General features: G+C 45.4%; 1 protein-coding gene across 5 annotated transcripts in view; it reads left to right on the top strand.

Annotated features, from left to right (window-relative positions):
- The window catches only part of KCNK10 (potassium two pore domain channel subfamily K member 10), a 387,448-nt gene that overhangs the window by 164,222 nt on the left and 211,028 nt on the right, over nt 1-12,198 (top strand). Inside the window, exon 1 of one of the 5 annotated variants that reach the window (XM_069637945.1) lies at nt 3,851-4,036. The exons of the other annotated variants lie outside the window; for them this stretch is intronic. Within the exon in view, the coding sequence (XP_069494046.1) occupies nt 4,036 (1 nt within the window). The 5' untranslated portion in view covers nt 3,851-4,035. Of the gene's footprint in view, nt 1-3,850; nt 4,037-12,198 lie in introns of those variants that run through there. 5 annotated transcript variants of the gene reach the window in all.

The raw sequence follows: 12,198 nt of genomic DNA, 5'->3' as shown, positions 1-12,198 counted from the left end.
CGCTAATGCGCTGCAATGCAGTGTTTGGGGGCGTGGCCTAAAAAGGTCCTGGCCCAATATCAAATCCCAAGTCACAGATAAAGCTTTAAAAGAGGAGTGGCCTCTGTAATTAAAGGAGTGACCTAACAGAGCCAATCGAGTTTACATGTGATGTGTGCAATGAAAGGGAAAACAAACAAAAAAAGCATTATCATGATTATACTGTAATACAATGTGTGGCATAAATCAAACCAATGTATTCTCGTATAATTTCCCTTTCCTATTTGAAAAGTACCTAAGTTCATGTTCCTTTAACTGGTGCTGTGATTCTAAAGGTTACTGAAGGTGACATCTACCGACAAAGAGCACCATTGCCACTCGTATTTTTAAAGAAATGTATTAAAGGAGGTCAGAGCCCTGGCTCAGGGGCAATATTTGGAGACTGTCAGGGCCGCACCCTGGCTAGCCCTGGCCCACTTATAGCTCTCGCTCCACTTGTGGGCGTCAGCAGCGCCAAATGATTCTACGACAGAATGCAAGGGAAATGTCATATTGCATCTGGCGGGGCGTGTATCGCTCTCAGGATCGCTGGAAGAGCAGGAAGCAGGAATGCTTTTTGATATCTGCTGGGGGCAGGCAGCTTAAGCCTCAGTTCCTGTTCGTTCCTGTGTTAGCCTCCCGCAAACACACACATCCGTGCCTCAGCTTCAGCGTTGCCATCATTTCCCTGGGATCCACCTGTGTGAACATGTGAGCTGGCAAGCAACACCTGTCCCTGTGCTGGAGTGAGAGAGAGAGAGAGAGAGAGAGAGAGAGAGGGAAAGGGAAAGAGAGAGGGAAAGGGAAATAGAGAGGGAGTGAAGGAGAGGGGAGAGGGAAAGGGAGAGAGAGAGAGAGGGAGGAAAGGGAGAGAGGCAGAGGGAAAGGGAAAGAGAAAAAGGGAAAGGGAAAGAAATAGGGAAAAGGGAAGAGAGAGGGAGGGAAAGAGAGGGAAAGGGAGAGAGACGCAGAGGGAAAGGGAAAGAGAGAGGGAAAGAGAAAGATGGAAAGGGAAACAAAGAGGGAAAAGGAAAGAGAGAGGGGGAGGAAAAGGGAGATGAAGGCAGGGGGAAAGGGAAAGGGAGAAGGAGAGTGACAGGGAAAGAGAGAGGGAAAGGGAAATAGAGAGGGAAGGAAAAAGATGGTGAGAGAAAGAGAGAGATAGAGGGAAAGGGAGAGAGAGGCAGAGGGAAAGAGAAAGAGAGAGAGGGAGAGGGAAAGGGAAAGAAAGAGGGAAAAGGGAAGAGAGGGAGGGAGAGGGAGGGAAAGAGAAAGGGAGAGGGAAAGGAAAATAGAGAGGGCAGGAAAGAGAGATGGTGAGAGAAAGGAAGAGAGAGGGGGAAGGGAGAGAGAAGGAGAGGGAGAGGGAAAGGGGTGGAAAGGGGAAGAGAGAGGGAGGGGAAGAGAGAGGGAAAGGGAAAGAGAGAGGGAAAGGGAAAAGGAGAGAGGGAGAGAGAGAGAGAGAGGGTGGAAAAGGGAGATAGAGGCAGGGGGAAAGGGAAAGAGAGAGAGAGAGAGAAAGAGAGAGGGAGAGTGACAGGGAAAGAGAGAGGGAAAATCATTGATCATGGCCTTATAAAGAGTTTGGACCTTTGTGCTTTTAATATCGGAAGAAGGTACTTGAACGTTTAACTTTGAAAACTGTGATATAGTATAAGGCCTGCGATATAGTCATGAAGATATATTGCAGGAAGCTAGAAATAGCATTATTGTAGATTGATGAATTTTATTTTTTGTTTAGATATTGGGTTTGTACTTAATGAATTTGTGAAGTGCAAAAATGTTTAAAGAAATGAAATGCTAATGTAATTGCTAATTACTATTATCATGTTTTAATTAAATAAGTTGTAATAGTTCTGTGAACAAAAAGACAACCAAATAAATAAATAAATAAGTGGGAAGGAGAAAGGGTAAGGGAAAGAGAGAGGGAAAGAGCGGCAAAGAGAAAGGGAGAGGGTGAGGGAAAGGGGGAGAGAGGGGGAAGGGAAGAGAGAGGGAAAGGCAAAGAGAGAGGGAGAGAGAGAGGGAAGGGAAAGAGAGGGGGAAAGGTAAAGAGAGGGGGTGAGGGAAAGGGGGAGAGAGAGGGAAAGGGAAAGAGAGAGGGAAAGGGAAAGAGAGAAGGAAAGGGAAGGAGAGGGAAAGAGAGAGGGTGAGGGAAAGGGGAGAGAGAGGGAAGGGAAGGGAAGAGAGAGGGAAAGGGATAGAGAGAGTGAAAGGGAAATAGAGAGGGAGGGAAAGGGAGAGAGAGAGAAATGGAAAGAGAGGGAGAGGGAAAGAGAGAGAGAAAGGGAAAGAGAGAGAGAGGGAAAGTGCAGGAAAGGGAGAGAGAGAGAGGAGGAATGGCAGAGAGAGAGGGAAAGTGAAATAGAGGGAAAGAGGGAGGGAAAGAGGGAGGGAAAGGGTAAGAGAGAGGGAGGGAAAGGGAGAGGGAAAGAGGCAGAGGGAAAGAGAGAGGGAAAGGGAAACAGAGAGTGAAAGAGAAAGAGAGGGAAAGGGAAAGAGGGAGAGAGACAGAGGGAAACGGAAGAGAGAGGGAAGGGGAAAGAGAGAGGGGAAGGGAAAGAGAGAGAGAGAAAGGGAAAGAGAGGGGGAAAGGGAAAGAGAGGGGGAAAGGGAAAGACGGGCAAACAGAAAGAAAGAGGGTGAGGGAAAGGGGGAGAGAGTGGGAAAGGGAAGAGAGTGGGAAAGGGAAAGAGAGGGAGGGGGAGGGAAAGAGAGAAAGAGAGAGAGAGAGAGAGAGAGAGGGGAACGGCAGAGAGAGGTGGAAATTGAAAGAGAGAGGGAAAGGGAAAGGAGGAAAGGGGAAAGAGGGAGGGAAAGGGAAAGAGGGAGGGAAAGGGAAATAGGGGGAGAGAGAGGAGGGAAGGGAGTGTGAGAGAGAGAGACGGAAAGAGATAGCGAAAGTGTGAGAGAGGGAGAAGAGGGGGAGAGATACAAGAGGGAAAGATTGAGAGAGAAAAGGCAGCGAAACAGAGGGAGAAATAAATTAAAAGAGGGGGCGCAAACGAGAGGGGGAGGAAGAGAGTAAGGGAAAGATGGAGGAAGAGGAAGGGAGAAGGAGAGGTAGAGGGAGAGAAGCAGGGGGCGAGGGAGAAAGAGATGGGGAGAAGAAATACAGAAGGAAAGAAATATAGGGAGAATGAAAGAGAGCAAGAGAGAAAGGGAGAAAGACAGACAGTCTTTGGTGGACTAATGCCAGGTTCGTGAAAACAACCCAGCAAGGCCTCTGGCGCAGAAGTCGGACTGCATTGATGCTATTGCAACCTCGCTGCGGACCAGCTTCTGGGTGGCCACGACTCCCTGTCCCAGGACGCAATCTTAAGAGCCAGGAACTTCCATTTCACAGACCACCCTTCCAATAAGGTTAATTCCAGTCAACGAACATCGCGACTACCAGAATGCATTCGTTTGTCTCATTAAAGTCCTGCAGGGAGAGCTGGCATTGTCAGACTACAATACCCGTTCCAGGAAAGATTATTTTAAAACAAACAGGAGAGGCGCCTTTTTTTGGAATCTCCTTGGGCGCAGAGGGCTGCGTTAAGCTCTACACCCGGAAAACGCACTGTCTGTCGTTGTGTTTTTGGATACAGCAACACAGTGCTGCATTGTGGCACAGTTCTCGAATTCCACCTCGTCCAAGGAGCGTCTTCGTTACTCCGGATCAACCCGCTGGAGGGGAGGCTTCGTGCACAGACACGCCGTGCACTCCGCCGGCTCATCGCCATATTGGCCGCGGCGGCCCTGCGTCCCTTCCCCGCTTGCCGACATGCCGCACAGGGGCTCCTGGGCGGGCGGGCCACTCTCTGCTCGTGGCACTTGCGCATTCCAGCCTAGGTGTGGGTGCCAGGATGGGCGCACGCCCTGCGCCGCGCAGGCAGAAGGTCCGGCGCAGAAGTGGCGTTTGCTATTCAGAAAAAAACTTCCGTACCGAAGGCGGCAAATGCGCGTGTGGCCCAGCTCCGTTCTCCTTTGCGTCAGGCTCCTACCGAAGCTTCTGGGCGCTACCAGGCGGAGAGCAGTGAGTATTCCACATCTTTCTGCTGAATGTGGCCATTTTGGGAAGGGCAGTAGTGCGCAGCTGAGGAGTGCCAACCACTTGGCTTTTCAATAGTCTAGAATACGCTATGCATTGTAGTAGACATTTATATAGCGCCTTTCCCCATTTCTTTGGCCTCAAAGCGCTTTATGTTAGGAACGCCCTTGGGGACGGAAGTCCAGAAGAGGCTTAAGATGCGTGTGTGCATTTGGCCAAGATTAGGACTTAAGAGGGCTGGCTAGGCTCCAGTAGGCAACCCAAGAAGTCAGACACGTGGCTGGGTGCTGAGGGAGGTCACGATCGAACGCTAGTGTGGGAGACTCGATATGTACCCAGCTAGATCGACATTTGCGGTAGGTTGTCGCTGTATTCTAACGGTAGAGGTGTTGAGACAAGTCTGGAGTTTCAGTGCAAAGCGGTTATGTAACCAACTAGATCGCATTTGTCGTAGTCGTAGGTGCACCCTGGAGCGCAGGGATGGAAGGCCGTGCCTGCGGCAGATGACCACCAGATGTGGTGCATTTATGCATACCTTAAGCACAGATGGAACTTAACTTTGATGTCGCTGTGGCATCCGATCTTCTATGGGGAAGAAAAAGCCAGCTACCTTTGTAGACTATTCTAGGCACTATGGACGGGCTACCCTTAAGTCTATCAAGTGCAATAGACTGGCTGTCCGGCGCTTAGAAACCTCTGGGTATTAAGTGCGTTATAAATACGCAACTAATACATATTCCTGTAACAGCGCCTCAATGCCCCCAGGCTGTGTGAGTGCTTTAAAAAAATTCAAATAAAAGAACATCTTATAGGCAAGACGGACATGTTACCATAGAAACTAGGCTAATGGGATTCTCTGAGCGCAATAGACAAGTTACCTGCCTGAAAGAAACCAATTGTTCTCCAAAGTGCCGTTTCGTAAACAGTGGCTTCAGAACTCTGGAATGGGGGCAGCTTATTTGGCTATAATGCCCGTGGTCTTTGCATTTCTGATATTCAGGATTGCGTCACCGCACAGGCGTACTTCATCAGGCAATGCAGAGGGGTGGAAGGGGTATGCGCATTTTCAGGGGATGCCACGCCAGGCACAGTAGGTTCCAACAGTGCCAAGGTGTTTTTAACACTTTGGTTGTGTAAAATGGCACGAGATCCAACGAGGGGTTTCGGTATGGTGCGCAGGATATCACTCTGACTGTCACTGCGCTGGGAGTAGTGGTGAAAGTGGAAAAAGGAACTAGTGGTGCTCTGGCTGCATCCAAAAAGGAGGGAGTGGAATGGTCGGACAAATGGCTGGAGGGGGTCGGGGAGGGACGTTGAATGGGGGGGGGTGTTGAGTGGGGGTGGGGGCCTAGAGTGACCAGGTTCACAAACTTTGTCTCAAATAGTTGGATTTCAAGGTCTAAAATAATCTCCTATAGAGTTTACTTACAAAATGCGCAAATTGCATAATAAAGCCACATGACAGCATGTACATCTTTATAGAAACATGTTACGCCAAAAGACCATCACCGTGGCTTACATTTTCACATCCTGAATAGCAAACTATAATTCCCAGAATGCAAGGTAAAGCCATCCTGAAAAATCTAGTTAACCCCACAGCACCTTCAGTGATTTCAGACGTGTAATAAAAGAAGTTTAGACATCGTGGATATAAACAAATCTTTAAATGGGCGCTTTGTGTTGCTCTCTTTAACTATCGCAGATTTGCAACTGGTGCTTTGTGGGCTCTCGGAGTTGGAAATGTTCCATCATGCAATGCATATGAAAGTCTCTGCCAGTGATAAAAGAAATGTGCTGGCAACCTGAGCACCTTAACGAGCTGCAGAGCCAGGATGCTGGGTGTGTATGTCTGTCGACTTGTGACGTGGGAAACTGGTAGTGCTTGAATGTCCCGCCTGAGCCGAGTCTATATTTGGCTCAGGAGAAAGAAAAAGCACCAAGGACGCGTTTCTTGAGCCTTTGAACTAAAGGTACGCTCATTAAAAGTTATAACAACTAGTTGTACAGCGTACCAATGATTTATATTACACTTCCATCTCTGGCTAGGAGGAAACCTCTGGGACAGCCGCTTGTCTTGGAAGCAAGACAACGCAGAGCAGCACAGGTTAAAATCCGGTCCCATGCTTAGAGACTTGTCTCCAGTGGTCGAAGTGTATGAAAAGAAGTAGTGGAACTTTGTTCCCTGCTGGCCTGCCCCGTTCCCCACAAACCCCATTGCCACGCCACCTACCACGCGCAATCCAACCACCCCCTGCTGTTTAACGGAATGTTCAGTGCCGTGCACTGAAGTGCAAGTTTAATCTTCTTCCTACACTTTTATTTTAAAAGTAAACCATTCCGGAATGGTTTCTTTTTAAAATAAAAGTATAGGAACAGGAAAAAAAGTAGAGGAGCACCGCACCTGGCCACTCCCACCCACTTTGACAACTGCATCCCTCTTGTTTTAAGCACGTTATAAAAGATTAATTAATTAGAGCAATGCAGCTGGTGGCCCATGTCAATAGCAGCAGCAGCTCATTGACATGTTAGAATAGATACGATTACACCCTCTGTTCAAAGACGGATTCAGTGGAGAATCGCGAATTAGAGCACATCGGTGCGATGACTTTGGCAGTATGCCCATGGCAAATATCAGAAAAATGGAACATTAGCAGGACCCAAGCAGCAGTGGTGAACCTAGTTCAGTCCAATAAGAAGGCAGAAAAGTAAATTGGTCCATAGGAAAAGTGTAATAGTCCTTACTTTGGATCACACCCTTATTTTTTATATTTTTTTAATTTAAGATTGATTTATACAGCGGCCAATAATAGATGATCGCTTTATAGCACCCACATTCATTCTTTATTAATTATTAAGCACACAAATTTTAACAAGACTCTCTTTGGCACAAATAATATTACAAAATAAAATAAAAACTCACCTTAATTAACAAATTAAATTGTATTGGTGCCAGACAACATCTCTAACAAGAGCAAGCAACTTCTGGATTTCTATATGTTTTGGACTACAACTCCCATGATTCCCGAAAGTGAACTGTGCTGGCTAGTGCTGATGGACGTTGTAGTCCAAAACCATCTGGAGAGCAACAATTGCAGTCTCTCTGATCTATAAAATAACAGCCCAAATAACAGCATTTGTCAGTTTTAACCATAGACATCTTTACCATGCAGAACATTTCTTGACATGAGCGTGCTCCTGAAAAGACCATATGTTCTGGAGTGGAGTTTGTAAAATTGTCAGAACTGACATGCGGGCCCGTTTTACCACCCCGTCTTGTCTGTCTACTTTTTTAATCCCTTTTTCATGTGAAACATGAAGCATATCTATGTTTGTGAACATCCCCAAAAGTTCATACATGCGCCATCCTTTGAACATTTGGATTATAACTAAGGCTCCCGGTTTTATGGTATTTATTTTTCCGTCTGTATTTATCCATATTTATTTTTGTGACTTTTTTTTCTGTATTTATCCACATTTATTTTTTGTCATATAAAAAGATAATTCACAACCAGTATTTTCTGCATTAATTCTAATAAAAAACACATTTATTAAAGCACACATGCAGCCATATAGGAAAGAAATACTAGTTCAATTTGATACATAACAACAAGCGGTTGCTCCTGTTACTGGCTTGAGATATAATCGGTCAGCAATTTAAAGAACTGTAATGCTATTTTGATACAACTTTTACACTCTCCATGCTGCCAATTTGCAATGCGATTGGCCCGTGATGTATGAGAGGCATCATAGAGAACCAGACATAAATCCATTTCCATTTTTATAAATAAATACAGACTGAAAGCAAATTGATTTCTGTCTGTATTTATGTGTAAAAATCAGTAAAATCAGAAAACTGGAATCATGAAATATTAAGAATGAATGTCCAATCAATAGTGATCTCACACACACTTTAATAAACGGACAAGCTCATAGCCTGCTTTTGGTCCCTGATGGTAATGTACCCTTCTACAGGAATCCCACCTCATAACCCACATATGAAACAAGTGAACACAGCTCATAATAAAAAACAGTTATTTGAGCCTCCATCTCAAAAAGGTCCGCTAGCAGTATTCTGTCTGCTGTGTAAATTCATCATTCTGCCTAAAATATTTTCTCTTATAATTCAAATTCCCTTGTTTCCAAAGTTCAGTTCCTAAGCACAGTTGTTGATAAAAAAGGAGGTGCTACGGCAGTGTGTGACCTGGCATTTTCAAATGAAACAGCCAGCTGGAAAAGCATACACGAATATGCAATAATGATCCCCAATCCACCCCAACATGCAATAAGCATGCAGCTAAACTCATTTATTATATGTCTCTCTGTTAGATTATTCAATACAGGAAACTCAATATTGGGTCTTTAGGTTAAATACTAGGTCTGCCCTGAGGCTAGCCCATCATAGATCATATCGCCTATAAAATCCACTATCTTTTTTTAAAGCATATCTGAGCAAAAGTCCATCCCACCATTGGTTCTGCTGCTCTCTGGTACAGAAATAGTGGAAGAGGAGACATCACTGCTTGTAGCCCGACTGTAGTAACTTTACAGAATATATCTCAGTTTTTAAAGATTCATTTTATGCACATTAGTCCCTGCGTCTAACACCCTCTTGCACAACAATCTCACCCCAAAATGCTGGGACAAGAAACAGGCTGTTTTTAATCTGAATGTTCTGTCTTATCTAAAATAATAAATCAAAATAATTAAAGGTGCCACCCCTACTTTGAATGCTTGGGAAGTCACCTACAATATTCCATACATACCCAGGAATCATGGCCACAGAAAAGAAACACAACCTGCTATTATCTCGCTAATATGTTGTATTCACAACACACAGAAATGTACATTTAAATAAAAAGAAGTCTGAGCAAGTATTCCAAATCCCTCTCAGGTAATCTAGTTCTGTCTTGGGCAAGGCTTCTGCATCAGACTTGTTCTGGAAAAGGCCTTCCTAAGAAGGATTTCCTTCTGTTACATCCAGGTGGAACCCCATACAGCACGTCTATTATCAGACAAGCTAACTTAATCTGAAGATTTCCCAAGAACTCACCCTAATTCCTGTGTGAACAGAGTTAAAGACTTGATAAACTCCAAGCATGCAGCAACATTTTATGCAGCCCTTTTCATTTTATGGGGCCTATGGTGGGTTCTGTTCAGAAACTGAAACTTCCAATTATCCCCCCTTTATTTTGATGGGCACAATGTATCTTGCCATGTGATGAAGGGAGGTTTTTCTGTCCTCTCATCTGGAGTTATGATCAAATTCAACTGAAATCTATGTTCCCCCTTATAATTTATGGATTGGACATGAACCAATATTAAGGTTTATATATTTTATATATTTAGGATCAAAAGAAAATACAGAATTTGTAGACGTCCTTTATCTTCCAATAACTGCTAATATGCTAAGGTTATCGAAGTACATACATTTATCAATAATCTACACATATTGATATTTCAAATGTATAAGTGTGTGATGTGGAGTGCTTTGTTGAATTCAAATTGGTTTCCATTTTTTAAATCCCACAAATGTTAAACATGTATAGCCAATAATATGATTTAATTGTGGTGCCATTTAAACGAATCCATTTTACTTCATCTTTGTGAGTTGCATATTTTTAGAGAGGTGCACCATTAACAGAACGCGGAACTAAGACCTCTGAGATCCAGGGTCATGAAGCAGACACACATGATAGACATATAATAGCTAATGATGTATTGCACTGCCTCAGGTCAAAAGGGTCAGTACTTTACAGAAATGTCTTTTTTGAAGAATTGTTTCAGTAAAGAAATAGACCAGGACCTTTGGCCCAGGGTCTCTCATAAACTCTGAAGCTCGCACAAAAACAGGGCTTCATGAAGAATAAAATTAGCATTTCTTCTATTTATAAGATTAACCATATGCTCTGAATACCCAGAGCTGTATCCGTTCAGCTCACATAATGGATTAGTTATTGGTTAGCGGTGTTTGACCTACCACAAAGCTGACCTCTGCACCTTATGTCTTGTAAACTGAGTTGTAATAGACAAAGGCCAGGTTTCCAAGATCCCAAGTGCACTTAAAGGGAAATCTATGTTAGGTTATCTTGCATTTTTATAGTGCTTACAGACACCGTTTATGACACCGAATCGCTTTTGCCTGTTAGACAGGCAAAAAAGGAGTAGGACAGAACTTTCATTAGTACCCGGCACGTGCGGCACAAAGGGAATACTGTGTGGTGATTGGCTCATTTGCGAGCCATACCACACGGTATTCCCAGTTACGCCGTGCGTGCCGGCTACTCTGTTCCCGGCGAGGGGCATGGCAGCCCCTCAGCCAATGAGGAGGCTCAAAACGGGGCCATCCCCGCTCCGAGCCTCCCCGCGGCTGAGAGGCTGCCTTCGCCCCCCGCCGGGGACCAAGTAAAGTATTTTTTTTATTCCCTTCCCTCGCACCGGCCCCCCCAACCTATCTTCTTGTTCCTGCGTCCCCAACGGGGGACGAGGGAAGCCTCCAGCCGTGTGGAGACTCGGAGCAGTGCCATCCCCGCTCTGTGCCGCCACACGGCTGGGGGCTTCCCTCATCCGCCGCCGGGGACGCAGGTATGTTTTTTTTTGTTCCCCTCTCCCGCCCTCCCAACTCCACGTACCTTTTTTTTTAATCCTTTTTCGGGAGTGGAAGCGCTGGGAACACTTGTGTTCCCAGCGCGTCCGCTCCCGATGGCCGCCATGGAAAGGGAAAAGGGACTCTGTTTTCCCTTTCCATGGCGGTGGCCATTTTCTTGGTCGTTTTTTCTTTTTTTTCTGTTCCGAAACAAAAAAAAAGCAATTAGTACCCCGGTCTAACGGGCCGGGGTACTAATGGCAATAAGACCCTCGGCGGCTGGCCAATACCGCCCAATACCGCCCACGGTAATGCCCGGGGCTTCGTTAATATAACTACGGCCTCGGGCCTTACCTGGGGCGGTATTGGCCCGCCTACTCGGGTCTTATTGCCACAGTAGTGGTAGGGAGGAGCAAAGTTGGCTAGATAGCTGGGATGAGGGGGAGGGATAGAGAAGATGCGGAAGGCATGCAACCGAAACAGCGGAGGAGCTATGTGCACAATTGGACTGAATTTATCGTGGGACTCAACTGTCTTCTATGGGGTACCAGGCTTAAAGGGGAGATGGCTGGAGAAGAGGTGTTCGCTGCATCAGCGAGTATGTCTGGAATTTACCCTACTACTTACTTCCTTAGGCCCCCAACAATATTTGGGAGGGGTATGTCAGATATCCAAATTTCCCAAGTTTGCAAAGGCTCCCTAAAAAGCAATCAAACGACCCTCCCATTTTTTGATTCCCTCATTTATGTGATGGTTACCAAAACCATAGGCTTGTGCTTGTGTGCAAAGTGCTTAATGGCACAAAGCCTGTCTTTGGCTTAGCTGTGGTCAGGCGTTTGAGCTTCCACAGTGTCATGGTGAGACAATGCATGTAGAAACCATGCCCAAGAAAATACAGTGTGCACAGCTCATCTATTTATTTCCCCAAGCACAGAACAGCCACAAATGGCCAGTTTTTATAGATGGAAAACATGGAAGTTATTATGTGCACATTACACTGAGGTGGGAATTTGGTTTGTATAAACAGGGCCTTCCTGGCCTTGTAGCTTTGCCAGTACGTTGTGCTACTTCTCTATGATGGGGAACCCAGATTGATTGTTGATTGACTGCTATTGTTTGTCGTATGTAACTCATTTCTTTGTAACCTTCACTACTAATGTATGACCTATGTAACGCACAATCAAATAAATAAATAAAAATAAACCATGGCTTTCTTAGGTGCAGAATCCCCAGTGAGGCCTTCCTGGAGGTTTATGAGTCCTGTTAGAGCCATTAAGGTAATGGTTATGGAGTGTGACGCAGGAATCCTCTTAGACTGATATTGGGGCATTTACGGGAGTTAATTTACATCATTTACATAATCCAGCCTTTGACTAGCCATCTCATCCTGGGCTGCAGTTGATTTGTCCTGTTAAAAGAGGGCATCATGCAAGTTTTAGTTCAAAACAGGGGTATACTGTCTAGTTAACGGATTAGATTTCCAAGTGTACTGTGAAGGCATTGTCGGGGGGAAATTCTGCCGGGGTCGGCCGGGCCGTCCGCAGACCTCCGGGCAGGGAGGCCC

This window comes from Ambystoma mexicanum, chromosome 14 (genome assembly GCF_040938575.1).
Source record: "Ambystoma mexicanum isolate Mex_15411 chromosome 14, UKY_AmexF1_1, whole genome shotgun sequence".
NCBI lineage: Eukaryota > Metazoa > Chordata > Amphibia > Caudata > Ambystomatidae > Ambystoma > Ambystoma mexicanum.
The sequence above is the reverse complement of the archived record's forward strand: the minus strand, read 5'-3'. Positions and strand labels throughout refer to the sequence as shown.